The 26,869-nt window shown below is 46.3% G+C and overlaps 2 protein-coding genes across 3 annotated transcripts in view; both read right to left on the bottom strand.

Moving 5' to 3' along the window:
• LOC119407330 (cysteine-rich with EGF-like domain protein 2) overlaps positions 1-18,503 on the bottom strand; it is a 28,715-nt gene extending 10,212 nt beyond the window's left edge. For both annotated transcript variants that reach the window (XM_037674249.2, XM_037674244.2), the window contains exons 1-9: positions 18,345-18,503; positions 13,985-14,179; positions 12,158-12,240; positions 11,685-11,748; positions 11,012-11,120; positions 9,774-9,862; positions 6,607-6,838; positions 5,344-5,436; positions 2,773-2,868 (exon numbers count right to left, since the gene is read on the bottom strand). In XM_037674249.2, coding sequence (XP_037530177.1) covers positions 2,773-2,868; positions 5,344-5,436; positions 6,607-6,838; positions 9,774-9,862; positions 11,012-11,120; positions 11,685-11,748; positions 12,158-12,240; positions 13,985-14,170 — 952 coding nt within the window. In that variant the 5' untranslated portion in view covers positions 14,171-14,179; positions 18,345-18,503. The remainder of the gene's footprint in view (positions 1-2,772; positions 2,869-5,343; positions 5,437-6,606; positions 6,839-9,773; positions 9,863-11,011; positions 11,121-11,684; positions 11,749-12,157; positions 12,241-13,984; positions 14,180-18,344) is intronic.
• A 5,545-nt stretch (positions 18,504-24,048) lies between these two features.
• Positions 24,049-26,869, bottom strand: part of LOC119406305 (methyltransferase-like protein 27) — an 8,596-nt gene continuing 5,775 nt past the window's right edge. Inside the window, exons 5-6 of the mRNA XM_037673041.2 lie at positions 25,804-25,822; positions 24,049-24,248 (exon numbers count right to left, since the gene is read on the bottom strand). Coding sequence (XP_037528969.2) covers positions 24,049-24,248; positions 25,804-25,822 — 219 coding nt within the window. The remainder of the gene's footprint in view (positions 24,249-25,803; positions 25,823-26,869) is intronic.

Below are 26,869 nucleotides of genomic sequence, written 5' to 3'. Positions count from 1 at the left end.
GCTTGACACCGCAGCAAATGCTGCGTATCGGCGGAGATTCGGCGATGTGTGTGCGCATCATATCGTTTACATGTGCACACGCATCGGGGAAAGCCGGACGAGTCGTCCGCTCTTCCGCCACAGTCTTTGTGTTCCGCGTCATCGTTTCCAAACGCTTCATGCGAGAGAGCCATAATCTATTCTGCACTTTGCTGTTATCAGCGGCGCTCATCACGAGATGCAAAAGTGGCAGTTGGCACGCACGTAGTTAAGCGGGGTTCGCGGCAGGTGCCGAATGTATTTGCGAGAATCTGGGCGCGCACCAAAATGCCTGATAATTGTACCAGGAGGCATTAAAGCTATTTCAGATGTGGCTGTGGCGATTTTACTGCTTTAGCGGAGTAAAAAGCATGAATTTGTTTTTTCGGACTGCCCGATTTTTCGGACGATTTCGCGGTCCCTAAGGAGTCCGAAAAATCGGACGTTGACTGCAGTATATTGGTCATTTTAGTAGACTACCACCATTGTTCAGTTATTTGCTTCAGGGGATGGGAGCAGTGTTGAGCTGCACAATCGTAGCTTTCATTTTCCCATCTCCCCAGCCATGCGAGAACTAAGTGGTGTTATGTATTCCTACCTACATATAGATGTCTCAAATTAATATAGCGCAGATAGAAAGTTCAGCACCTTACAAATAGCGTAGCTTTAGATACAGCAAGTGTACAGCAGCTTCTGCGCAAAGCTGAACGCTGAAAGCGAGAGTAGGCGAAAACGCTTGAGGCCCGTGTGCTTAGATTGAAGTGCATGTTAAAGAACCCCAAGTGGTCAAAATTTCCGGAGCCCTCCACTATGGCGTTTCTCATAATCATTTCATGGTTTTCGGACGTTAAACCCCAACAATTATTATTACTATTATCAAAGCGAGAGTGAATGCATCCCAAAAAACTAGCAAGAACTTTCGTCTTTCATTCCTGCCATATAAATTCTGGGGCCTTGCATTCAAAACCAGGATACAATTATGGCACACGCCATAGCATGGTGCTCTGGATTGATATGACAGCATGGGGGCTTTTTAATGTGCACCAAATTCATGGCATATGGGCATTCTCGCATTCCACTCCCGTTGTAAATAGCCGCTGCAGGTGAGTTCTGGTACAGAGACACTGTACTGCTATTAGTAGCGTAATCCCATAGACAATAGACCACCACAGTGCGTAAGATAAGTTGATGCTTTTCGATGTTGGAACTGAAGAAAAACAAGGTGCCACTGTTACTAATTGCAGGAGGCTAGGTTCAGTTAAGACTTCCAGAGATTAAGAGCCCAAGAATTTATGAGCTCAAGCCCCGCCCATGACGCATTGAAGATATTCGCAGGACTTGTGTTTCAGATTTGCCTCCTGTCCGTTAACAACCTGGTTCATCCGTCATCTGCTTAGGAGTTATTTGAAGACTGTTGATCACGAGAACTGGACAATTACCAGTGCAGTTTTCAAAACGATTTATGCGATGATATTTGTACCATTAATTCATAAAATAATTTGGCCAATCTGAGGCTCAGTTGCAGTCAGCCTGTATGCATGCTGTACGCAAGCTTTCATGCAGCTTTGAAAGAAAGGTGTATTTTCAGCCAAAAATGTCTACCATACCTGCATCAGTTGCATCTGCAGATAGAAGGAGGATGAAACAAAAGCATGAGCAAGAAACAAGCCCCAACCAAAGAAAGGATAATGACAGAATACCTCACTCCATGCAAAACAAACAATACAGGAAAAGCAGCAAAAGTAAATAATCGATGCTCCGCATGCCTAAATGAATATATGACTGAAATGTGCATGTGTGTACAACTTAAATGGGGTGAAGAAATGCTAAACACATTAGGTTTGCTGACAAAACACTAAGTGGTTGTTTACACCGCCTATCCTGTACAATTCTGTGCTGTTATGTACAGCTGAATGCAGCACATGCCCAATCCTATGGGACATAAATATTTTTAATTAACGGCAAGACTGCTTTCCAGCAACACCTCAAGCCCAAGACATGGCAACCAACTGATTCAAACAGTCAATCAAATCGAAGTCTACTGCGGGATAACTGTCTACGCAAATATTTTTACCACGAACATACATATTTTTGAATGTGCAAATAGCATATGTTCACAGCTGCTATATTTTCGACCTGTGGATTGTGTCTGGCTGCTTGGCATAAAAAGAAGTAGCGTGCATTTAGCAGTTGTTTCTGGCACGGTTCTCTGGCTTCTTGCATCAAATGTTTCCTAGCTAGTTTAACTACGTGTAGCTTCAAACTAAGCATAGCTCGCTTAACTAAGCTAGGCTTAGCTAAAAAAATATGCAGAAATTTCTTGCTCTTCTGCTCCGTACACTCTCCTGTTATTTTAAGTAGAGAAGTAAGAAAAGTTTTTGTACGAGGACCTAATTGTCAAGGTTTGACCTACAAGTAAAACAATGCGAAATGCTCGGAATACTACGACAAGACAAAAAATTAAGCTGTCGTTACAATATGAAGGCAGAAGTTACAGCTGTGAGAAAAAAAGTGAAATCGGACGGGTCATGCAATGCAGAGAACAGTCAACCGGTGTGTGGTTATTACGAAAAGCAAAATGCAAAAAGCAAGTGACTGAGGGAAATAATGACAAATGATTAGACAGACAAAATAGGTTAGAAAGCATGCAGGTATAATAAGCGATTGGTTCACGCAAAGCGGCGTTGGAGATTTCCTGCTGACGATGATGATGGAGATAATGAATGGTGTGATGACGCTGCGTGAATAACTCACCGATGCAGGTCTTGTCCTTCAAGACGTAGCTCTTGGCACATTTGACGCAGTGGTCGGGTCCGTCCCCAGTGCAGCCGTCGCAGGCAAAGTCGCACACTGCAAGTTGTTGAGAAGAAACCGTGAAATGGTTCACAGTGGACAAAGTAGTATGCTAGCCACATTTCAAAAGTAGAGGCGTGTACAGCGTTTTTATGGTTTTATAGACACCACTCAAGGTTGTTATAAATAGCTGTGTTAAAGGAAAAGCACCGACACATGTGAGTTATAGCAACAATGATGCCTGATAGCTATAAAATTTGTCGAAACACTTCAGAGACGTCTTCACGCCAAGATTTGTCTCGAAAATGTCACCCCCATTGTCAATGTTAGTGTCTCGACACAGAGGGAAATTTATTTGTGTACACTAGGAGCAACAAAAACCAAGTTGGATAATGCTTCTAATAGAAGGATAAGGTTCGTTCAATTCACCTGCACCACAGGAATAAAGTCTGCTGAGCTGCAAAAGCCTTGACAACATATCCACCTCCCCAGGTGTGCACAGAAGGGGGTGTGACGTCCCCGCTAAACACTTAATGTGGGTGCCAAGTCAGGCTTACATCTTTGTTCAGTTGGACTTGTCCCGTTGTATAATGCGCAGGGTTTATGACCACGCAGGTTTTTGACAATAATGGTGGCAGAGGACCCCTCACGTCATATTCGAAGAACTGTTTCCTTCCCACCATTACCTCCAGAAAGCTGAGGACCAAAGGGAAACTGTTGTAAGCAGTACGTTGAGGGGGCGCTACAGTTGAATCCCGCTATAACGAATACCGCTACAACGAAATTTCCGCCACAACGAATAATTTTCGATTCCCCGTCAGCCTCCCATAGAAAACAATGCGAAAAATGTCTCGTCACAACGAATACTTTTTCTGGGTATTTCCGCTTGAACGAAGTTTTCGCAAGTGCCACCACATAAGGAAAAGGAGCTTGCCTAGGATTGCCGCGAAATTCCGCTAGAAATTCGACCATTTCTCGTTGCCAGAGCCGTGCGGCCGGATCGCAAGACCCGTGTCTTCATCGGAGACATGCTTTCTGCCACCTCACGCACATCCCGGTAAATTTTTCGCCATTGAGATGCTCGGCGACAGATCGTCCATCCGCCATGATGCTGCCGGCGGATTTGATGCGCGTGCGAGCCGCGGAAGAATCGTTGATGAACTCCCGCCATTGTTTTGACGTAGCACTCAAAACAAAACTACTGCTCGTAGTCACAAGCCCTGCGATCGTGAATTACATCCATGGCGTTTTGAAGGCACACGCGCCGCCAGCGCGCACCTAGTCCAAGCGTAACTGCATTCTACCGCAACCGCTGTGAATACAAATGCGGTCGTGTCGACGCGACCATGGGCGACCACGAAAGTACGCGCGTATCCATCGAACGTACGCGCACCGACTCAATGCAATGCTGCGGCCAAAACCACGGTAGACGCGATCAGAGATAGCAACGACGCAGTTCTGAAGGCACACGCACGGCCAGCGCGCACAGATTGAAAACGGAACTACCGTCGCTACCGTTTGCCGGAAGCGCTGCGCAGGAAACGGCGGCAGAGACCGCCATCGCTATCGTCGCGATTATCGATAGCGAATATGTTGAAGTACGCAGCTAACACACCGTAAGAAAGATTAAAGGCAACAAAGTCGTAAAACGACACGAAGCGTTTCGACTTTCCTTTCTCTCGCTTATGACTGTGGTAGTGCGGAGCTTCGGCACTGCGTTTTCACTTAGCCTCTACCGAACTTTGGCACGCTCCTTCGCGGCGCTACGCGCTCGGCACGCTTCGAGGGTAGTCTGCATATAGTATTTGCTCGTGTATAACCCACGTGTATAACTCGCCTATTGACGCAAAGCCGCCTTCATTTCGTTGCCGTGAAGCCAACTTGCGCAACGAAATTCGCGTATAACCCGCACCCCGAGTTTAGCGCTAAATTTTCTGTATATTTTGTGCGTGTTATACGCGAGAAAATACATTCACACGGTGTGCGGCCAAGTGCGTCCGAGTTAGCGACAGTTAAATGCAAAGGACAATGCATGCGCTTGCCGGGACCAAAGGACGAGTCATGATCATCAGATATTCCTAACTTTTGAGGTATATAGATGAAATTTCGCTGCAACGAAATTCCGCGACAACGAACTTTTTCGCGCGTCCCGTCAATTTCGTTGTAGCGGGATTTGACTGTAGTCTGCACGGACAAAGAAGACGAGGGGCTGGGGCACGCTCACGCTAGGGGGCTCACACAGTTCCCGCAGGACAGCTGGTAGACGAGCCAGGACCAGGCAACAGTAAAGAACACTCTCTCATGTTCCCGACTCTGTGTCATCTCTGAGGGCTTCAGCTGACACTGGCCTTGAGCCCCCAATGCCATTGCTTCATTTTCATTTTTCCATCCTTTACGAAGCTTATTTTCTTGTGCAGATGGGCAATGCAGAGAAATCTTGCCCGCATTGTCCCCCCTCCCCCCAATCATTAACCAACTGCCCCGGATTCTGACGCTTTTGCAAACGTGATAGAAGAACAAAGCACTACTCACTCATACACTTGTAGGAGCCCGGTGTGTTGGCACAGAATGTGTTCCTCTCCTTCTCGCAGAGGTTCTCTTCAGACTCAATGCACTCATCGATGTCTGCAGTGCAGGAAGAAAGAAAGAATTTTTGCTATGTACAAAAGATATCCCCTTCAGCGGTGGCGTGCACAACTGTACACATCAACTGCAGAGGCACGCTGCGCACCACATGTTTCTTCAAATGGCTTGAAACGCAGTGTGCACATTTGTACACGTTTCCCGAGTAGGCAACTAGCACTCATTTAACTGCATCCTGCTGCGTATTGCTGCAGAGGGTCACTTTGCTGGAGACACTACTATATAATCGAAAATAGTTCCATGTGCTGCGTTCCAGGATCAATGTCAAGAGTATTATTTTTCTTCGCTTGAAATGAACACAACCAAAAAAACAAACAGGGCATTCATTTTAAGCCTAACATTTGATTATATTCATGCAAGAATTAAACCTGACTGATTGCAGCATAACCAAATATTTAACTGCATGCGAATTACCGTTAATTACTGACACTTGCATGAAACAACATATGCAATTTCCTTCCTTGGGATCCAATATCGAGTGCCTTGGAATTATTTTGCATGAATTTGACGCATATTCAGACAGCCCATCATAATTCGCACCTGAAGGGGTTATCAAGACAAAGGCACGGGCCTACCTTTAAGGGATACTAAAGTGAAACAAATCAGTTTAGACATCTAAGCTATTCTTTGAGAACTCTAGTGTCATTAGTTTCAGCGTCGTAGAGCAATAAATATACCATAAAATCCCGAACAAGCCCCCCCCCCCCTCCCATGGTGAGAGATAATCCGACAAGATTTGGAGGGGGGCCCTTGCTTGGTCTCGGATCAAAATTCAAGATGGTGGGGAAAGAGCCATGCGTGCTTCCAATAAAATGCTTTATTGAAGAGTCATGCATTCACTGTCATATTAGCTCTCGTCAGGCAAATAAAAACAGTGAATGAAGCATTAAAAATGGAGCAGTAAAAATGGCAGCAGGGCAAGGAGCGGTGCTTGCTCGCTCATTGGCGGATATCTCAAATTTCCCGAAAAAAGAAGGGGGGGGGGGCTTGCTTGGGATTAGGCTTAATTAAGCCATGCTAATTAAGACCTTGGTAATAATCTATGTCGGTCAAAAGCTCCGCTGTTAGTCCAGCCTTGCACCACTACTGCAAGCTGGCCACATTTCTTTTTTTTATTTTTAGAAGAGAGCGAGGAAAGAAATGTACACTCACCTACGCATCCCAGCTCTTCGTTCATGGTGTAGCCCGCGGAGCATTCCTTGCACGCCTTGGGGCCGCCCTCGGTGCAGGGGCCCTTGCATGACGGGTCGCACTTGGTGCAGGTCTTGGTGCCGTTGGCACCCGGCTTGTCCTCGTAGTAGCCCTCCGAGCAAGAGTCGCACAACTCGCCTGTGTAACCCGGGTGGCATTCGCACTTGCCGTTGCCCTTGCGCGTTCCAGAGCCCTGCCAAGAGCAAAAGTGACTTTAGCAGGATATTTCCACAGGATCACATTGTGCAACCATTGTCCTTAAAAACTAATATTTATTATGCTTTCATTCAAGGAATCACTACCAAATTATTTGTTAAATTCTTGATGCTGGTGTTTATGTTTTAGTCCTTGTACGGACACACATAATGTATTTCCTTTACAGTGAAGTTGTCTTAGTCGACCATGTGCCGTTATTGTCGTAGTAGCAGTACAGTAAAAGCTTGTTAGTTCGACACTTGTTATTTTGGAAAATCAGATAATTCGGGTGTGCTCTCTGGTCCCGACCAGCATATGCATTGTTTAATGGCATCAAACTCTCGTTAATTCTGTCACATATCGTCATACCCAGTTAATTCAGACGATCCTCTGAGCATGCTGAGCGGCAAATGTGCAACGCAAGGAAACAAAAACGGCGTTCACAGACAGCGGAAAGGGCCGCAGCCCTTCAAAAAGGCGTGATCGCCATCCAATATCACATTCTTGGTACATAATAACGTATGGGTTCAGAGCACGTTTTGGATTGAGATACGGGGGTCTTGGATCGTGCTCACAACGTGAATGAAGTCGCAAATGACAAAAATTCCCACTTTTGCATTGCTCTTATGCAAAATAATTACTGGATTTATGTATTGCTTAAGAAAATGAAAGTGTATTGATGTAATACACACTTATTTGCTTACATGACACTTCTGATAATCCAGAATTTGGTTAATTTGGACAATTTTTACAGTCCCGCGAAATCCGAATTGACAAGCTTTTGCTCTCGTAGTAGTAGTAGCAGGCGTCAGGCAGGCTACGAATAAGAAATAAAACAAAATGATGATGACGATGACCATCAGAACTGTGCCGAAACTTAGGATCAACAATTCAACAATCTTCCGTATAATCAACGATGTTCCGTATAATGAACTAGGTGCTGGATATTGAACAAAATCTGGAAAATTGTGCTGTTTGTAATAATCAGATTAAAAAAATTTGCAGTGGCTTAGCTCAGCTATGCCAGGACATACGTAGCGTTCGCTAAGTTTCAGCTGATTATTCTTAGCTTTCCTGGTTGTCAAGCTTCTCTGCTTTTCTGCGCCGCTTAGTAGCATTTGCGCTCTCCTTATCCATGGCTATACCACACTGGCAAATGCCAGCACCCCGGTCTGAGAAATGGCTAACCTCCCTGTCCTCTTTTCGTCCTCCTCCTCCCCGCTATATGTATACCCCCACTGATACGTCCGCGTATGCGGGCAAAATGAGAGCCGCTATCAAGCGGCTCCAGCGCAGCGTCAGACGGCCACTGCGTAACGGAGGCGCACAGCTGGGTGCGCGAATGTGCCAATGCGTCTGCCACTGCTATGACGTCACTCCTCTGGAATGCGCAGACCGGCAAGGCGCAAGCGGCGGCGGTGGCTCCTGTGCGCCAGCTGTGCCCCGTGTGACGTCACTGCTCCTCGCGCATCCGTAGCACGGCTCTCCAACTGCGATGCGAAACTGCCCCGCTTCGGTCAGTGTAGCTAATGCTACAAAAATCCGTGTTTACGGGATCTTTTCATCGCAAGCTCCATCTTTCCCTTCCTGCCGTTCTTTGTTATGATCAGGTTTACTGCCACAATTTTTTAAACATTCTTGCGGTGCTTTCCATGTAGATTCGAATCCTTCAGGAACTGCATAAACGCTTGAATTTCCATTCAACTATCTTCGATACAGCAAACTCAACTGGCGATTTTACAGGCTTCGTTATAGTGAGGTTTAGATGTAGTAGGGGCTTGTGCAACCGCAACATGTAAGCTCCACCTGCAGAACTGTGCCAAGCCTGCCATTCAGCTGTGAAAGACAGTCGTGCAGGTTGGTTTCTGTCCGAGTACTTTTTCTCGGCTAAAGTAAATACTATGCACATGGAGATATAAAGGTTCATTTTTACTACACAAAACATTAAGTTTGGCTGAGAAGCGATGTCAGGATCCCTGATGAAATTTACCAGGATGTTCAAATTTGCGACATAAAACCAGACACACAAACATGTGTCTGTATGGGAAAGTTAACTATTTGAAACACTGGAGAAGCGCTTGACATCACGAAAATGAGGTGGCATTATTGCGTCGAACATTTATGCAAGTTCACTCTGTGGGAGGAACAGCAATGGCTGCGGGCGGAGCAGACACTTTTTCTTAAAGGGGCCCTGCAACACCTTTTCAGCACGGTCAGAAAATGCTGCCAATCAGTAGCCGAGGCTTCTGAGAACATGCGAGCCAAACATTACAGCGAAGCACGCGGCCTGGAATTTACAATTCATTCTCAAAGTCAGCTAGAAGTCATTCCCTCTTCTCTCTACAAATTATGCCATAAACCCAAATTACTGCGCCATATACCAAGTCCACAGCCGTTGGCTGATTTGAGCATCGCAAGCTGCATATTTACCCTGGCAGCCGTCGGATGCCGCCATGTGCCCGCGCACATGCTCACGATCACACTGAAAGTCAGCCAAGCGTTCGAAGAAAAAATGAAAAGTGGTCAAGGTCATGAAGCACGCTGACAAAGGGACGCATCTTCTTGCCCCTTTGTAATAACCGTCCCTGCACAGCTTTCAGCACACTCGCTGGTACGAAAGGAGAGAAAGCACCCGAAGCGTACAACAAATCCCTGTAACTCCGCTTGTACTTGACGGATTCTAAAATTTTTTGCAGTAGTCTATTTGGGAAGCAATAAGCTCTTTCAATGATGTCACTCAATGATTACTTGGAAATTGTTGCAGGGCCCCTTTAAGTTGTAACCGAGCGTAGTGCACAACTACACAGCAAGTGCCGTTAGGAGAAGCTGCACTACAGGACAGTCGAGAGCCATGCAAGGAAAACAACATTAGAGGACGCAAGAAAGTCGAGTGTCCACACGCAATAGAGACAAAAAAAATGTAGAGCCCGTACTTTGCACCTGCCGTGCCCGTTGCAAGGATTCTCAGCTCCTCCCGTGCAAGGATCGCAGTTGGGGCCATAGTAGTTTTCCGGGCAGCAAGCTATGAGGAAGAGACAAGAAATGAAGCACATGGTGATGACAGTACAATGACTTTGTGATATCCCCTGAAACACCCTCACTACACCCCGGACACCCCCCCCCCCTTGTGATACCCCCACAAGACACCCATGCTACACTCCCAATTGGATACACCCCAGCTACACCAGTGAAAAGAAATTAAACTGTACTCTGTTCCATACATCAGGTGCAATGCTGTGGAAGCTATGCAAGAAGTTCGGTCAGCAAAATGTTTAAGTCCATGCGTCTCATGCTTGACTTTCGTAGTTGTAAACATGGCCTCCGTGATCGGCTCTAGCTGCGCGCTACCGGAACTAATTGCAGAGGCCGTGATATGAAAACAAAGAGACGCTAAGCGATCCATAACAACCTATTGACAACAGTGTTGCCAACTGTAGGGTATTTACCCTACTTGTAGGGCATTTTCAAATTTTTCCGGGCAGTGTGGGGTAGTAGGGTGGTAATACAATTTTCTTGTCAGACGTAGGTTATCCACTTTTCGCTTGGCATCGATCAGCAAAAAATGTGGATGATTGCCGCGACATCTCCGAGGGCGACATTCCTAAAGAGATACGAAAACTAAACCTTTCTTTGAATAAAATTGCAACTGTTTCAATTCACATGTCACCAGCATAGGGCAGAAACGAAAGATAATACATCACACATACCTGCGTTGCATTGTTTTTATCCATAGATGGTTTTTTCCCTCTCCGTTATCTTCATTTCGTTCACTGAGTGGGGCTTTATTTTGCAACGGCGGTCGGCTCAAGCTATTAAAGCAAAAGCCGTTTATCCTCATCAAACATCAAAAGTGACCGTCAGCATCAACGCGAGTGCAAAGCACTTCTGCTTGAATTATCATAAAATGTATCCTTGCTTATTTTGTCTTTACCCTTTCAGTATTTACTCAGAGCCGGTTTCTTTTTTTTACAACCCACCCATTATTTTTTAACAGTTTTTTTTTATCAATACCCGTAACTCAATTCCATGCCAGTTTTGTCATCAGCCACTTGGAATTCACGAAAAGGCATTTGCTACAAAAGAGGCATTGTTACAAAAATGTACGGCCGAAGTGTGCATCAAAATTGGGACGCAAGGGGCTCGAACCACAACGAAAACGTCATCGTCGTACCTTTAGCCTGGTCGATGCACAAGTACTTGTGCAGATCGGGCTCCTTGTCCTGATGCTCGAACCACCACTCTTCCAAGTGTTCCTCATACTGTGCGGCCATGTTTCTGCACTGCATGCGCCATCACAGAAGATTGCAATAAAGAAAAAAAGCCCTGTAATAATACTCACGTTGTTTTTCTTAGTTAAGGTGAAAGTCTTTATACCTCATCAAATGGGAAAATTGATTGTCGGCGTAGTCGTTGTCATCAACACGAACGGTGTTAAGAACCATACCACCGCCATCAACATGATGATGACAATTTCAATGATAATTTGATTATGATGACCAGACAACCTCAACGAATGGCTTTTGCCTTAAAGAAACAACTTTTTCTAATTTTGCCCACATCTAATAATAATACCTTATTTACTCGAATCTAGGCCAACCTCGATTGTAAGCTGACATCCGATATTCGCAAGGCCAGAAGAAGAAACTTATTCATGGTACTCGAATCATGCTTTTAAGCGTACATAGACTCCCCACTTCTACTATGCATTAGTTTCATTGTATGTAATTGTAGCCACGTGTCGTATCTGAGAGACTGAGGGAGTCAGTCAAGCCACGGCCACAAAGGTTTTTTTCCCCCTCCCTCTATAGAGGAAACATATTATAATAAAAAATGCATGTCCTTACATGTTCCTGGCCCTTGACTATCTCCAGACAGAGGTGTTCTTGGATTTCGATGAACCTAATCTCACTGCAAAACAAAAAGGCACAAAAAAAAGAGCAAGAATTTAGTCTCATGTCAAAATAAAAGCTCGCAGAAGAAATAAGTTAATAACCACTTGAGTGACTGCAACAGCTTTAACAATTTGTTCTTGTTTACTTTTTATCTAAAATGCTGCTTCACATCATCAGCTCTTCCGCATCAAAATGTTTTATCATAAATGTTGAAGGCTGGTACTGTTAGAAGCGATGCAAGAGACACCACAAAAAACAATACAATTTACTAGGGTCGTAAGAATTGACATCGCCGGTTCAATGTCCTGGTGCATAAGCAGAAAAGCTCTCTTGAAACCACAAATGCAAGCACGAAGGACACTGGGCAAGTTCGTATTTTTAAAAAATTTGACGGTTTATGGCATACACGAGCTCCCTCTCCATACCTTTTCGAGTACTTGCCCATATTCCTGGCCTCCCAGTCAACGTCTCCTCCATCGAAGCGGCTCCTTTTTGTTCGCTCAATGCCCTGCACAGATGCCGTCATCCAGAACAATCACAATTAGTACACCGCTACCAAAGTCGATACCATAGCAGCATTAGTGGCGACATTAACGGTGCAATCGAACCGGTGCGGTGCAATCGAGTCGGTGCTACTGCATTCAGACTTGGTTTGTAGGAATGTAGACCAATGAATTCTAAGCACAAAGACGAGGACAAAAAACACTTATGACACACAGGTGCTAACCTTCAACACTTTATTGAAGCCGGGGGAACAGTATATATAAGGGCACATGTGACCTTACATGACGCCGGAGCAGCAGGCATAAAATAAGACACCATCAATGACTTCATAGGTAACAATCCGCAGGTCATGTCATACCAACACGCATAAACCGCCACAATTAGCAATGTAAAGCACTCTCAAGACTGGAGCCACAGAAAGCCTAGAAAATCTGAACACGTTCAGCTTGTTGCCATCAGAGCAATAGACCCTTTATACAATCCACAAGTACACTTCCCAGTGCTGTATATTTGCCCAACTAATGGCGGCACCTGTCGTGCTTCAAGTGGAAAGGAGGTCCTAGTTACACGTGCTGGGGCTTGTCTATTATGCGCGTTTATATCAATAGGGGCTGAGTCTAGATTTTCCCTGTCGAAGCACAAGCATACTGCACTTGAACACGCTGTTTGCAGAAGTCAGTAGCTGCAGTTAGTTGGGCTAACTGCATCGCAGGAAAGCTAGCTCTACAATTCTGAAAATGATCCATGTGACCAAAATTCTGCAATCTCAGTCGTACTCCCAGCTCAATGGCATCGACTCCAATCATGCTGAGCTGAAGCGCAGTACTCTGAATAAACCTGGCCAATGTGCTCTATTCAATGTTCTGTCATACTATGAGCTCTGCTCACAGTATACAAAATACTACGAGTTGTTTGAAAGCGCAAAGCAGTTTGTACAGGCTGCTCATCACAAAAGCAAGTCACTCCATCAGTTTTTGTGATAACTGGTTTTGTATATGCAATAACTTTCACACAATAAATGCGTCAAATTTTGCAACAACAGGAGCGAGACTTAGTTGCAGCCACACTAAATGATGGATGCCTGTATCTTTCTATCACGTGCGGCGCACAATTTTTTGCACACGAACGTGAGGAGTTTTAAACTTTATAGCCTTGCCTGCCATGTGTGAAACAGAGTGCAGATATTTTGCATTGATTTCATCAGTTGCCGTACGCAGGTAATAGCATGTCAAGAAGTTGCACAAACAAAAAAAGACAACAGCACAACAGATGTGTCTTGTGCCAAGCGGCAGGACTGATAAGTGATAATTAGGTTAAAAACAACGCCTATTATCAAAAAGCTAGACAACGTGCATCTGATAGTATGGCACACTGATGTTTTATGGTGGCCACCATGTCTGAGTACTAGCACAGCGATAATTATAAACTGCTGGGGTTTGATGTCCTAAAAAAACAATATGACTATGAGGGGTGCAGTAGCGGAGGGATCCGGAAGTTTCACAACCCGGGTTTCTTTCAGCAAGCACCTAAATCTAAGCACACGGGCCTCTAGCACTTTGCCTCCATTCAAAAGCGGCCACCATGGCAGTGATTCGATCCCACGACCTTCGGGTCAGCAGTCGAGCACCATAACCACTTAAACACAGCAGCAGGTGTTCTAGGGGTCAAGCACAACGAAAAGGTGCATTTCTGACATCACATGAAAATGATCCACAGGAATAACGCATACGAAGCGAGAAACGGCTCACATTCTGGAATGTCTTGACTACCGTCTTGCAGGCTTGGCAGGCAGGCAACAGGTCCTTACGGACGACGCGTTCACCCAGGTCGCTGATGTCTATGGCCGTTGCAAACTGCACTTCCGCTCTGCAGACGGCGCTGAAGCCAACGAGAAGAAGTCCCAACAAGTAGAGGAAAGCCGAAGATGGAGCCATGCGGGTCACCTGCAGAGTTGTCATTGTCAGCATAACTCACAAATCAATGACGATGCTTATGGGGGGAACAGACTTTTAGACAGAAGGTGCTTTATTATCTAAGTTAGGATGATTGAAATATTGGTCATTATCTATTTTCATGTGCTCATATGAAATTTTAGTTCATTCTTTATGAACACCATATCATTAATTTCTAAATTAATTATTCATGAAAACTTAATTTGATCCCATTTTTAATAACTTAGATCTTGCTGAATGAAATGTCATCAGATTCTACAGATAGCAAGGAGTGCAACATGGGTAACTTTATGGTTCTTGCTCTCCTAGAACAAAAGTTATTAAGCTTCAAAGTTCCGAATTAAATGACCGAGAAAAAGCATTTGTCTTATTTCACCATCACTGACAATTTATAACTCCACAAAGTAATATTTGGTGTCCTATTGCACTCACTAAACACTGAGCTTATCAACAAGACTAAAATGGTCAAAACTGGGTGTGCCAAAGCTGAGAAAAGCTCCTCAAAAGATTGCACGGTTCCAAAAAAAAAAACTAAATAGGAAAAAAAAGCAATGAACAAAGCACCATCAGCTGCTGATGTAATATCAAAGGCTATTATGGCCAAAATAATAATCTAGGATTCACGAACATTTGTGAGGTAATGGCAGAATCTAAAAATAACAGTTCTAAAAAATCGATTTTTTTTTTTCGCAATCTTTGATTTGGAAAAGCCGCTTCGCCCCTTAAGAGAGTAGAGTACAGGCTTTTGGGCTAGTTCGTTAGGTACATCCAAAAAGGCCATAGCGCTGAAAATACAGGGACAACGGAAATAATAATAATAATATCTGGGGCTTAACGTCCCAAAACCACGATATGATTATGAGAGACGCCGTAGTGGAGGGCTCCGGAAATTTCGACCACCTGGGGTTCTTTAACGTGCACCTAAATCTAAGTACACGGGCCTCAGACATTTTTGCCTCCATCGAAAATGCAGCCGCCGCGGCCGGGATTCGATCCCACGACCTTCGGGTCAGCAGCCGAGCGCCATAACCACTAGACCACCGAGGCGGGGCAGGGACAACGGAAGATGATGTATCGCTATGGGCACTCGTCAGGACATCGTGATGACAGTGGTTGCCTACCTCTCTTTATTGAATGTGCAGTTTTGTTTAGGGACACGGATAAGGACAAGGACATGGATAGTTGAGGCTAATCTGATTGCAAAGAAGGTGCCAACTGTGTCAGTGCTCCATCGATTACTTCGAACGCGAAAGAAATCGCCGATCTGGATAATGCTGGCTTATATGGTTGATATCTTTTTTGTTGTCCTCGCCTTTATTATAAGTGCTCCATGTTTCCAAAAATAAAGATCAGTTGCAAGCACAGGTCGGCAAACTCACTCATGAGTTGACTCACCGAGACTCGGATCGAATCTTGAATCTGAGTGAGTCCGGTTGAGGAAAATTTTGGTGAGCCTGAGTCTGAGTGAGCTTTACATTTCTGTGCAGAGCTATGGTGATAAATACTCTAGTACAGCATTACTATCAGCCTTATGCCAGCTCACGTTCACACTCACACATACTTCAACGCACTAGTGTTCATAAACATGCTCAATATTTATTGGTCAGAGGCGTGAGTTACGAGGGGGAGGGGGGGTAAAGTGCCTTGACCCCCCCCCCTGCAAACTTTTTCATGGGAGGTTCTTGATCAAAATATCTCTAGTCATATTTTTCAATAAAGATGTCATTACTGGATTGCAACCGCCAATTAAAGGTACGAGATCAAAAGATGCCAAATAGAGCACCGATTATTTGAGATATTGCTGTTAAAGAATATTGACATCATGGTCAAAAAAGATAATCATACGCTGACGGACTCATGAGTAGACTCACTCAGACTCAGATCAAGCCGAGAGTCTGAGTGAGTGATGTTACGGTGATTTGGAGTCCGAGCAAGTCTTGTTGAAGAACAATTTTAGTGAGTCTGAGTCCGAGTGAGTCCACTTGAGGAAAGTTTTGGTGAGTCAGAGTCTGACTGAGCCCTAAGGGCAAAATTTATTTCATGAGTGAGTCTGAGTGAGCTCAACACTTTTTGCCAACCTATGGTTGTAAGTAGGGCGCATTCTGTCTTCTTCTTTTGTCCTTGTCTTTTCAGCGCTATGGCCTCTGTGGATGTCCTTAACAGAGCCATCATTGCATTCTTCCATTACCATCTGGAACTGTAATACTGGTGTTACGCAGCCACTTCCAAAAGCAATAGGGCACAATACAGACAGAATTTTTGTTATGATCAACAACGATCGCTGCTACATGGTCCGACGATCCCAATCAAGTCCTAATCAAGGTTGTTTATCAACTATCCGAAAAATATTTGCATTTACGAATGCTAGTTATTCCACTGAAGGACCAAATTGAATGACACCCTGTTCAATTCAATATTTGAAAGCTCTTAATATCCATATATCCCTACATAAATTAGGTTCATGAGGAAGATAACATTTTACGCATTAAAAGCCATGTAGTAGCCTATAAAGCACGCCGAAGTGGACAGCCCCGGATTAGTATTTACCACTAGGCACAAAGCAGCGTGCGCTTAAATCGAAACAAGAAGGTTAATTTTTGCAATCTCCACCTTTCTGGATGTGGCCTCAGCAGTACATCTCTCGGAACTCTTATGCTCAGAAGCTTTGGACAAACAACTCGATACACACATGTGAGGCAACCTCAAAGACAGTACAGCAGCTTATGGAGAAGGTGCATTTGACCCCACTTACTCATTCATTAGTGTAATTAAGGTGTACAACGTCTAAACCTCAGAAAAAAAAAAAACTAAAGTGACTTATGAGTAAATCCAGGTTGTGAATAGAGCCACGCGATGAATAAGAATGAATGGAAATTATATACACTGACGCATGGACAAATGGGGTGAGTGCTTCGTTCCAAGTGAATGACAACCTCGTACTTTTCGTGACAAGACATAACAAAAAGCAAGTACAGTGGACTCAGTAAATGTAAGCACGGATTAAATGGAACAACTGCCTGTAATATGATTGGTCTCGTATCTTAATGCGGCAACCTAGTTCATCTCTCAGCAAATGGAACTACTGTTAAACGGAACATATTTTCTTGGTACCTTAAGGGTATGTTTAATAAGTCTACTGTACAGCGTACTACACCGCAACCCAGGTAACACTCTTCTTACAAGGACTACCACGGTGACCTAATACGGGTAGCACACAATACACAAGGTTTCCTACGTGAGTTAAACTGTTTAGTAAGGTATTAATGAGCCAGTGTGCCGACTGATGCCAACCACCAACCACCAAAATGGACCGCTGCAGCCTAGGATGGTTTACGGTGACTTAACTCTAACGAAGCGGTGCCCATTTACAAATAAAACAACCCCATCAGCAAATGGACATGAGGTGAAATGGCTGTGGTTAAGGCCGGAGAGTCACGGTTCTTCCCTAGACGGGCATGAACACTTTTAAACATGTATCTCGTCATGCGCGCCAATGTTGACCTAGAGCACGAATCAGAAACTTCCAGACTGAACAACGAGCAAGTCATTTAAGACAATCGGAGATCGCGCGGAAAGTGTTTTTCACAGCATCATTACAAAACTACGCTTGGCAGTGTGATCCGCACACCTGCAGAAAGGTTCTCGCGACCTTTTATTTTCCCGCGATAGCACGTACTTCTAATTCAAAAAAAAAAAAAAAAAAAAGAACGACGCGACCAGGCGACTAAAGTGCATATATGAACGGAACTAACGAACTCGGCCTAGCGGTAATCGACAGTAAGAGCGCGTTGCACAGTCTGCATGTCAGTAATAGCGATTACAGCGGCACGGCTTCCTAATTCAATACCTAGGCGCTCGCAAAACCAATTGTGACTCCATCGGCGCGAGGAGACCAACCTACGACAATGGTACAACGCAAAAGGAAGATCCGTAGCTATTAACCTAGTAAGTGACCCAAGGACGCGTGTTAAAGCATTAACGATCATCCTAGTAAACAATAAGCACTGAACAGGCGCCAGAGGCAAAGCAAAATCAGCTGTATACTCCGAAACCGGTCTTGGATAACGCTCAACTCTCGTCGCGGCGTAGCGAATGAATGGGTCGGCTGCGATCCGCGGGTTAGTGAGCGTGGAAAATGCTCTAGATCGTGACTTACCTTTCAAATTGCCGACGGTGGGGTTCAGTGAGCTTTCGGGACTAGGTGAGACAACGTGATCGCGTATTCTAAACGAAACACTAGCTCAGCGACACGCAACATCTACGCCAAACCACCAATAAAAGCCGTCCACGAAATTTTTCGGGGTGGGTGGCGATGGTGATGGCGATTGGGCTGGCTCGTGGCTCCCCGCTCATTCGCGGTTTCGGTTCGCCGATGCAAATTGAAATGAGAGCTCGTGCTTGTTGGGGTATGGTGTCTCACTTACCAAGCTAGTAGCGTCACTTAAGGATCATCAGAAAATTTGTCTTGATAAAAAAATGTGCAACGTTAGAATAAGTAAATGTTAATTCGAAAATTGCGAATAGGTTTTAGCTCTCAGCTTAGGAAACGCAGGTCGCATCGCGACGATTACAATCCTTATCCTTTCCAAATCCTTATGTATTGACCGAGATAGATCTTTCGCCGTACAATCCGCAATGTAAATTCTGTCCTCAGAGGGCCACCTTATTCCATATGGTCCGGGAGTGCCAAGACAACCCCAATATATCGGCCAAACAGAATGTTACATTAGTCGAGTGGGAGGCGACACTGTCCAGCATGGTCGACCGAGCCCGGACGGTGGCAAGAGCCAATATGGTCTTCCGGACGGGTCCAATCACAGAGACTGAACTTATTAGAAATAAATGTTTTATTCTCTTTCTAGCTCTCAGTTTAACGTGATGGTGTGATTTTTCGTACAACAATCAAAATTCCCATTGCTCTTTTTTTATGTGGAGTTGGCTTCTCCACCTTAGTAAACTTGATTTGTCCAACGGTTATTGTTACTTGTGCCCGGGGCTAGGCTGCCAGGGATCCACCGTTCCAGAAACATCTTCCGAGGTCCTCGGCGACGGCCCTGGCCCGCTGGACGGCCCACTCCTGATCTCCGAGGGCCTCGCACGCTGAGGAGAGCGGCTTGCCATCGCTCAGCGAGGCGCCCCGCTTGAGAGCCCTGCTGTTGCTTTCCTCCGTCCTCTCAGACTCACTTCCTTGTTTCGTTTACACTTTCAAAGCACATGGGCCATATCGGCCCGTTCGTGCTCGCGCCACTGGCAGCCAGGCGACGGGTGCAGCGCGGGCCACAGGTGGTGCAGGTGGTTGGTGAAAGCTCCCGTCTGCGGCCGCCTCAGGTCGAGCGCCTGCGACCTGTCCAGCCGCGCTTGGCGTAGCGGATAATTTAAGACAAGTCCGGTACCAACATTATGTGTGCTCGTGCGTGTGTTTTATGTGTGTGCGTGTATTCACGCAAAAAAATAATAATAATCGGGGGAATCTGGACCAGCAGTTCGCGTTCAGTCCTCCAACACGAAATATTTCAATGAAGCGCCCACAGCAAGTGTACTGCTTCACAATCGTCTTTTTTATAATTTTTAAGGTGAAAGCCTTAGATATATATGCCTCATCTAACGCGAAAATTGCGTGAGAATTCCTCAAGGTGCCTCATCCCGCGTCGGCTACCCCCGGCGGCGTCAACACGAGTGATGCAAAAAAAAAATTATCCGCATGTGATGACGTCATCATGACGTCACAGCTCGTAAAATTTTGTGACGTCGTCATGGCGTCGCTGTGCCGTCCCATAACCGGACATCACATGGCGACGTTATCACATGACATCACCGCATGGTCAAAGGTGGGCCGATCCCGGAGGCGGTGCAAAACAAGGTGAGGTGTAGAAAGCTTACAATGCCTCCGATCCTGGAGGCAGTGCAAAACTACGTTAGTTGCAGAAAGCTTTCGGGTAGGGGCGCGGGAGGTAGAAAAAGAAGTCACAGTTTCGCCGCAAAGGCGAAGCAATGAATGCGACAGCAAGAAACTAATGCTATACGAAGTGAGGCTCGCCAATGGATACTCTCAGTTTGAACAGCGCTCCTGTTGCAAAGGCGGCCGAAGCAGCGAAGGAAACTAGCGTGCTTCAAGTGTCGAGCTGTGACACCTGATAGTTCGCGCTCATCTTCTGTTTGTTCGTTTAGCGGCGTCCCTTGAGCTCGAGTGACCTTATGAGCGCGGACATCACGGTGAAAGCTCGAAACATCCCTCTTCCCCTAACCACGAGAAAACCGCGCGAGCAGACAGCGGAAGGGCAAGGTTCTCCCTGCGCAAATATAAGAAGCGAGCGAGCTCGCCGACGACTTTTAAATGCGCCTGTCGCGCTCCTCGCGCCATCTCGCTGGTAATGAAGAAACGCTTATAAGCGCCTGCCGTCTCTGAGTCCTACCAGCAGTAAAGGGTGTGTATATAACGCTCGCCGTTAGCCGAGGGATCTGCGCTTTCTAGCGTAGTGGTTAGCGCCACGCGCTGCGGAACGAGAGGTGGCTGGTTCGATTCCGCGCTTGGGAAGCATTTTTCTGAATTATTTTTCTTTGGGACTTTGATATATATATGCACACTTATACATATACGGTGCATGACGGCGGCGACGGCGAAATCCAGCCGAGACTGTCCATATGATTGCTATCGCAATAAAAGAAAAGATGAAGAAGAGTCGATTGAAGCGAATACATAAGACGCTGTGAGCATGCATGCGTGTGCTTCAGTTCACACTGGGCAAGCATGGGCGCGTGGCCAAGGGTCGGAGCACTCGTTTTCGGACTGGGGGACCCGGGTTCAAACCCCAGCCACAGAAAGAAAGTTTATTTGGTTTTATTTATTATTTCTTTGATGCGCGGCAACAGTGGGGGAGGAGTGTTTTCTGGAACACCAGCTTCACAGGTCAGTCAGTACATGCTTCGCTTGAGAACGTGTCGATTTATATATCCACACCCCCTATTATGGAGGAGCAGTGAGCTGCCCCTGTGAGCAGATGGATAGATGGATGGATGGCTGGAAGAACTTTATTATTGCCCCCGGAACGCGCTCTAGCACGTTGCGGGTCGCTCCCACGTCGGAACAGAAAGACCAAGTCACTATGCTGCGTCGCGGGCCCGTTGGACTGCCCATAGCTGTTCTTCGAGTGCTGGCCTCCCATTTGGACGGTGTGATGACTTCGCCTTGCGTAACGCGGGGCACCGCCTGAGCATATGTTCTAGGTTGGCTATATCCGCGCATAGGGAACATGCATTAGTTGTCTGTATTTCCGGGTAAATCTTGTGCAAAAGCGCGGGGATAGGGTACGCCCTGAACTGAACTGTATACGTAGCCTGAGTGCCGGAGCCTGTGGTCTGCATAATTTTCTGTGTGGTGGAGTGTCCCCAGGTAAAAGTGTTTCGCGAGTTCATTATATACAAGGCGGGAGTGTCCCGATTCTCCAAAGCCTCAGCGCCCCCCCCCCCCCCCCCCCCTTCGTTAGCTAAGCGGTCTACCACTCCTCGCGCAGCTATGCGGGCCGACTTGTTGAGATTGGGCGGGGCTCCCTCACCCCATCCCATGTGGGCTGGGAACCAGACGAGTGTGTGTAAATCGTGGATCTCTTGTTGTCCAACAAGGCCGACGCAATCGCTGCTTGCTCCGCTATTTCGGCCGCCGTCGTCCGGACCGTGGTCGAGTTTGTGATTCTCCCCTCGTGGTGGATGCTCACTGCCGCAAATGCCTTCACCTCGGGATGCCGGGCCGCGTCGACGAAGCAAAAACAGCCCCAGGCCTGATCGCGAGCCCTTTCAAGGAGAGCCTTTGCCCTGGCCGTGGTCGCCTACCCTTGTTATGCTCTGGTGGACGTCATGCCGTACACGACATTTACAACAATTACATTCCCGCACTGTCCATGTCAGGCATTTCTGCATCTTACCCTATGAATACACGTTTGTGCTGCTGGTTTTTAACAGTAAACCTGGACGTCCCGACACGTTTTGTCAGATTATTCTGATATCAAAGCTTAGTCACAAGTAATATATGTTATTTCTACACCACATTTTTATTTTTGTGTGTGAAGTGTTTACATTTGCAGATAAAAAGTATTTGCATTTCGAGCGTAAGCATATGCTGGTACGACAATCTTACAGACTTGAAGGTCGTAACCATTCCTCCTTGGTCGTAACTGGCATCGCCTTTTGAAGTCTGAACGAGGAGATTCTTGTCGGGCCGGCGAGGGCAAACGCGATTTATTACAGCTAAACTCTTTACCTCTAGCCCATGCGTTACCGTGGGGGTGGGGGGGGGGGGGGGGGCGGTATTCCGGGCGGCTCGCGTCCGTATGTAGACACCAAATGTAGACAAAATGGACAAGAAAATGGAGACTGCGCGCCGCTTGCCTCGTGGTAAGACGGCGGCGCTTGCCTCGTGGTAGTGTGATGGCGTCGTTGCGCTACGACGTAGACCACTGCGAGAAACCGCGGAAGGAGAGACGCCGAGACGGCGCAGCACGCCCACGCTGGAGAAAAAACTAAAAAAGCGCAGAGGCGTTGACAGCAGCAACGCGAATACTACAGCGAAAGCGGGACCGTGCAAAAGTGGAGAATGCGTCGAATTAAAAATAGCCTGAGAAAGAATGTCACCACGAGCAGTCACTTACAAGGGAGGAACGATTGGACGGGCGTCTATATCAGAAACTCGAATACAGCTTGATTGGTAATCCATCCCATTATGAATGCCATGGCCCCAAGAAATTTTCCCGGGCATTCTCAGAATTAGTTTATTTCGACGACTTCGTCAAAGAAACTGAAGGTAAAAAAATAAGAAAATCTCTCGAGACACTGAAAAAAAAAAAACACCTTGCAATCTCTTCCAAATAATGACATCTTACAAAATCGGTTCAACCGCACGACCACCGCGCAGAACGATGGCTCCCTTGCCTTAAAAATTTACATAGTGCCCAACAGTCGTTAAGCGCATTATGTAAAGAAAGGACTACTACCCTTATAAACAGGCCCGTGTCGCACGATCTTCACTAACCTCCGAGTCACCTCCGAGTCTGAGAATCCTGAAAGCCTGCCTTTTCTCCAAGGACTCGGACTGCTGGTCCCTGCCAAGTAATGTTATTCGCTTTCTGTGATATTAAGGCGAAAGCCTTGGCTGCCTCATCAAATGCGATAAGTGACCGTGGGCGGCGTCAACATGAAGCGATGAAAAAAAGCATCGTGTGATGATGCCCACATGACAACATCGTGATGTCACATATCACCAAAATTTGTAACATCGCTGTGACATCATGCAGTCACTGTAACGTCTCATAAAGTGACGTAACATGACCACGTCATCACACGACATCGTTGCTTGGTCACAGGTTGGCCAATCCCGGAGGCACTGCACAACCACCTGAGTGGCAGAAAGCTTGCAACGCCTCCGATTCCGCAGGCAGTGCAAAACCACGTTAGCTGCACAAAGCTTTGGGGGGCATAAATACAATCTACTGCGAATACAGAAAAACAGAAAAGACAAAGAAGAAGATGGCTGCCGCATTCGAGTCGTCTTAGACGAATGCATAAGGGACCAGGATACTTTTGCTCAAGTGTGTGACGCTGCGAGCACTAGTAACACGTGTACATACCCAAAGCATATATTTTACTTGCCGTCTCACAAAATGAATACGTCTGAACATTTTGGCAGTTTCAATTTCAAGGGCGTCAAAAGAAAGAGAAGCGGCTCATCGGTCAAACCAGGAGGGAGGAACTGGATTTCGCCACATGTCAAGCGTCATCCAAGAGCGCGCGAACGGAGCACTTTTACTCCTTGCTGCTTGCACGGATAGCATCCATGGGAGAGATGCACTCGTGGAGACGATGCCTCTTCTTTACGCTTTCTTCTTGAGCGCGAAGATCTGGCCGTCACACTTGAGCCGGTACTCCTGGACCTTCTTGCGGACGACGATCTCCATGCGAAACTGGCGACACAGCGCCTGAAGCGTGGCGGTGAAACGGGTCTCCAGGAACTGCTCGGACTTACCCTCGTAGTGGTCCAGCGTGCGGTGGATCCACATCAGGCGACCGTTGGCTGCGTAACGACCAACGTAACGTGATACTGGTCAATAGACCTTTTCACAGGAGAAAAAAAACCACAGCCTCAGGAGTGTATTTTTGGGGGGTCACGCCTATTTAGCGCAGCCCAGAGATGACTATGGCAGCGCCCAGGGAGCCGTTCGTGAAAAGGTCTATAGAAGAGCCGCTGCTGCTTTCAACAGCCAGTTGTATGATGATGCATATTGCATATATTATGTGAAATAGATCGAATTACCTTAGAACAGACAGACAGACAGACAGACAGACAGACAGACAGACAGACAGACAGACAGACAGACAGACAGACAGACAGACAGACAGACAGACAGACAGACAGACAGACAGACAGACAGACAGATAGATAGATAGATAGATAGATAGATAGATAGATAGATAGATAGATAGATAGATAGATAGATAGATAGATAGATAGATAGATAGATAGATAGATAGATAGATAGATAGATAGATAGATAGATAGATAGATAGATAGATAGATAGAGGAGAAGCCAGACACGCAAGGCACCTAGTAAGAAAGACATAGATGATAGACAGGCAATTTAAGACAAATACACAACAAGAATGACATACCGACACGCATAGGCGCGCGCAAAGTGGGATGGCGGGGAGGGGGCAGGGAGAGGCACCTGCCCTCCCCCCCTCCTAATCATATAAGGGGGCGGGAAGTCTCCATACCTTACTCCATCGGACCTGTCCCGCCGTTGTTTAAAGTGCAGGGTTATGGCCATGCAAGTTTTGGACGATAATGGCGGCCGACCACCCCTAATGTTGTTGCATTTCAATATCTGTTTACCTCTCGCCTTTACCCCTGGAGAGCCGAGGACAAAAGGCAGGCCGTTGTGAGAAGCACGTTGTGAGAAAGAAGCTTCACTTGCCTCCGCCGCGAAGCTTGTTTTCTTTCAGATTTCACAGAGAGGGAGGGGGAGGGGGTGCTGCGGTAAACCCTGCCACCCCCTCCCCCCTAATGGAGGACCCTGCGCACGCCTATGCCGACACGACAAGACAAGTAGACAAGAGGGACAGACAGAACAGATAGATGTGCTTAAGGAGACAGGCATGTGTACACAGACATGGAAGGAGGGACCGACGGTCCGCCAGACATATAATGACCATAGTGAAAAAGCAGCGCGATAAAAGCACGACAAGATGACCAAGAAGGACTAGAAACAGGTTCTTCTTCCCCTGTCTTTCTCTGTCCAGAATGCTTATATACTTGTGAAGCAAAAATAAACGCACTTGCTGGCAGTCAGCGCTGGTCCAGTTTGGTCTTTCTTGTCGTGTTTTTATCGCGCTGTTTTTTTTTCGCTACGATCACGAACCGACAAGCTTAATTTCATACGCATGTAATGCTAGTGTACAAGACCTTTTGGATTTACATTCTGCCTGCAGTTGAACATGTACCGAAAGGAAGAGACATTCATGATTTGATACACTCCTTAGATTCAAATGATCAATCAATCAATCAATCAAACAATCAATCAATCAATCAATCAATCAATCAATCAATCAATCAATCAATCGAGACTCACGCTTGACGAGCCTGGCCACCTCAGGAAGAGCATCGGGCATGATGTGACCAGGCATGAGGCAACCGCACAGTGCCACCACGTCGTACTCAGCTGCACAGCACGAAAAAAAAATAGAAGATGGGAGTATACGGAGATAATTAAAAATCTGCTTCACCCGACATGGGCTGTCCAGCAGGCCCGCGAAGCGGCGTTGAGGCAAGGTCTCAACGTCCCCACGTGGGAGACCCAAGGCCCGGTCGGCAGAAGCTCTGCAGGACTATCAATAAAGTTGTTACCAAATCGCTCCACGTTTACGGCACATACCACCAAGAGTCACAAACAACGTCTTACCACGACAAATTTACTTTAAATGGTGTGTCTTTCACAAATTGGCAGCTGCGCACGAGGGCCGAAGCCTTTACAGCGATAGCGAGGTTTATATCATTGCTGCTGGACTTCTCGGACGGTGTTGATACTACACTTTTGGGCGCCACAATTTGTGGTAACATTAACATTTTAGCACTCCGTGTAGGACCCGTAATCGCGTCGGGCTCAAACCGCTGCGTTGTCCGTAAAGACCTCTGATGCCGACATTGGTTAAATTACATCACTTTCCTATTGTCAGCCTTAATTTACGAAATTTCCTTTTGTCTAAAGGACTTAAGTAAGCTATAAAGGGTACACGCTCCGATGAAATGGCCTTGTAAGAAATTCTGACGAATTCCCCATCGTTGGAAACAGAATTTTCCTGAACGAGAGTTCCGCTTATGGAAAGTGCAAGGTCAGCTTATGGGAGGACTCGATATGCCCTTCTCTTTGGGGCATACACTAAAGAATTAAGGGGGGAGGGGGGCGAGTCCGGACATCCGGACCTTCTCTGTGGACCCATCCTTTTGAACTCAGTGACGGCCATCAAACCTATTCTGTGCAACTCTTGCTTTTTCAAATACATAGCATCTTCGCAGAATATGTGGCATCCATATTCGAACGGCGTATACATGCTTAAAACAAAAATTCACAAGGACCCTTATGCATTCGCGAAGCCGACTCGAATGCGAAAGCCATCTTCTTTTTCTTCTCAGTCCAT

The sequence above is a fragment of the Rhipicephalus sanguineus genome, chromosome 10, assembly GCF_013339695.2.
Source record: "Rhipicephalus sanguineus isolate Rsan-2018 chromosome 10, BIME_Rsan_1.4, whole genome shotgun sequence".
In the NCBI taxonomy this organism is placed as follows: domain Eukaryota; kingdom Metazoa; phylum Arthropoda; class Arachnida; order Ixodida; family Ixodidae; genus Rhipicephalus; species Rhipicephalus sanguineus.
Note: the sequence above shows the minus strand (reverse complement) of the source record. Positions and strands in the feature narration are given on the sequence as shown.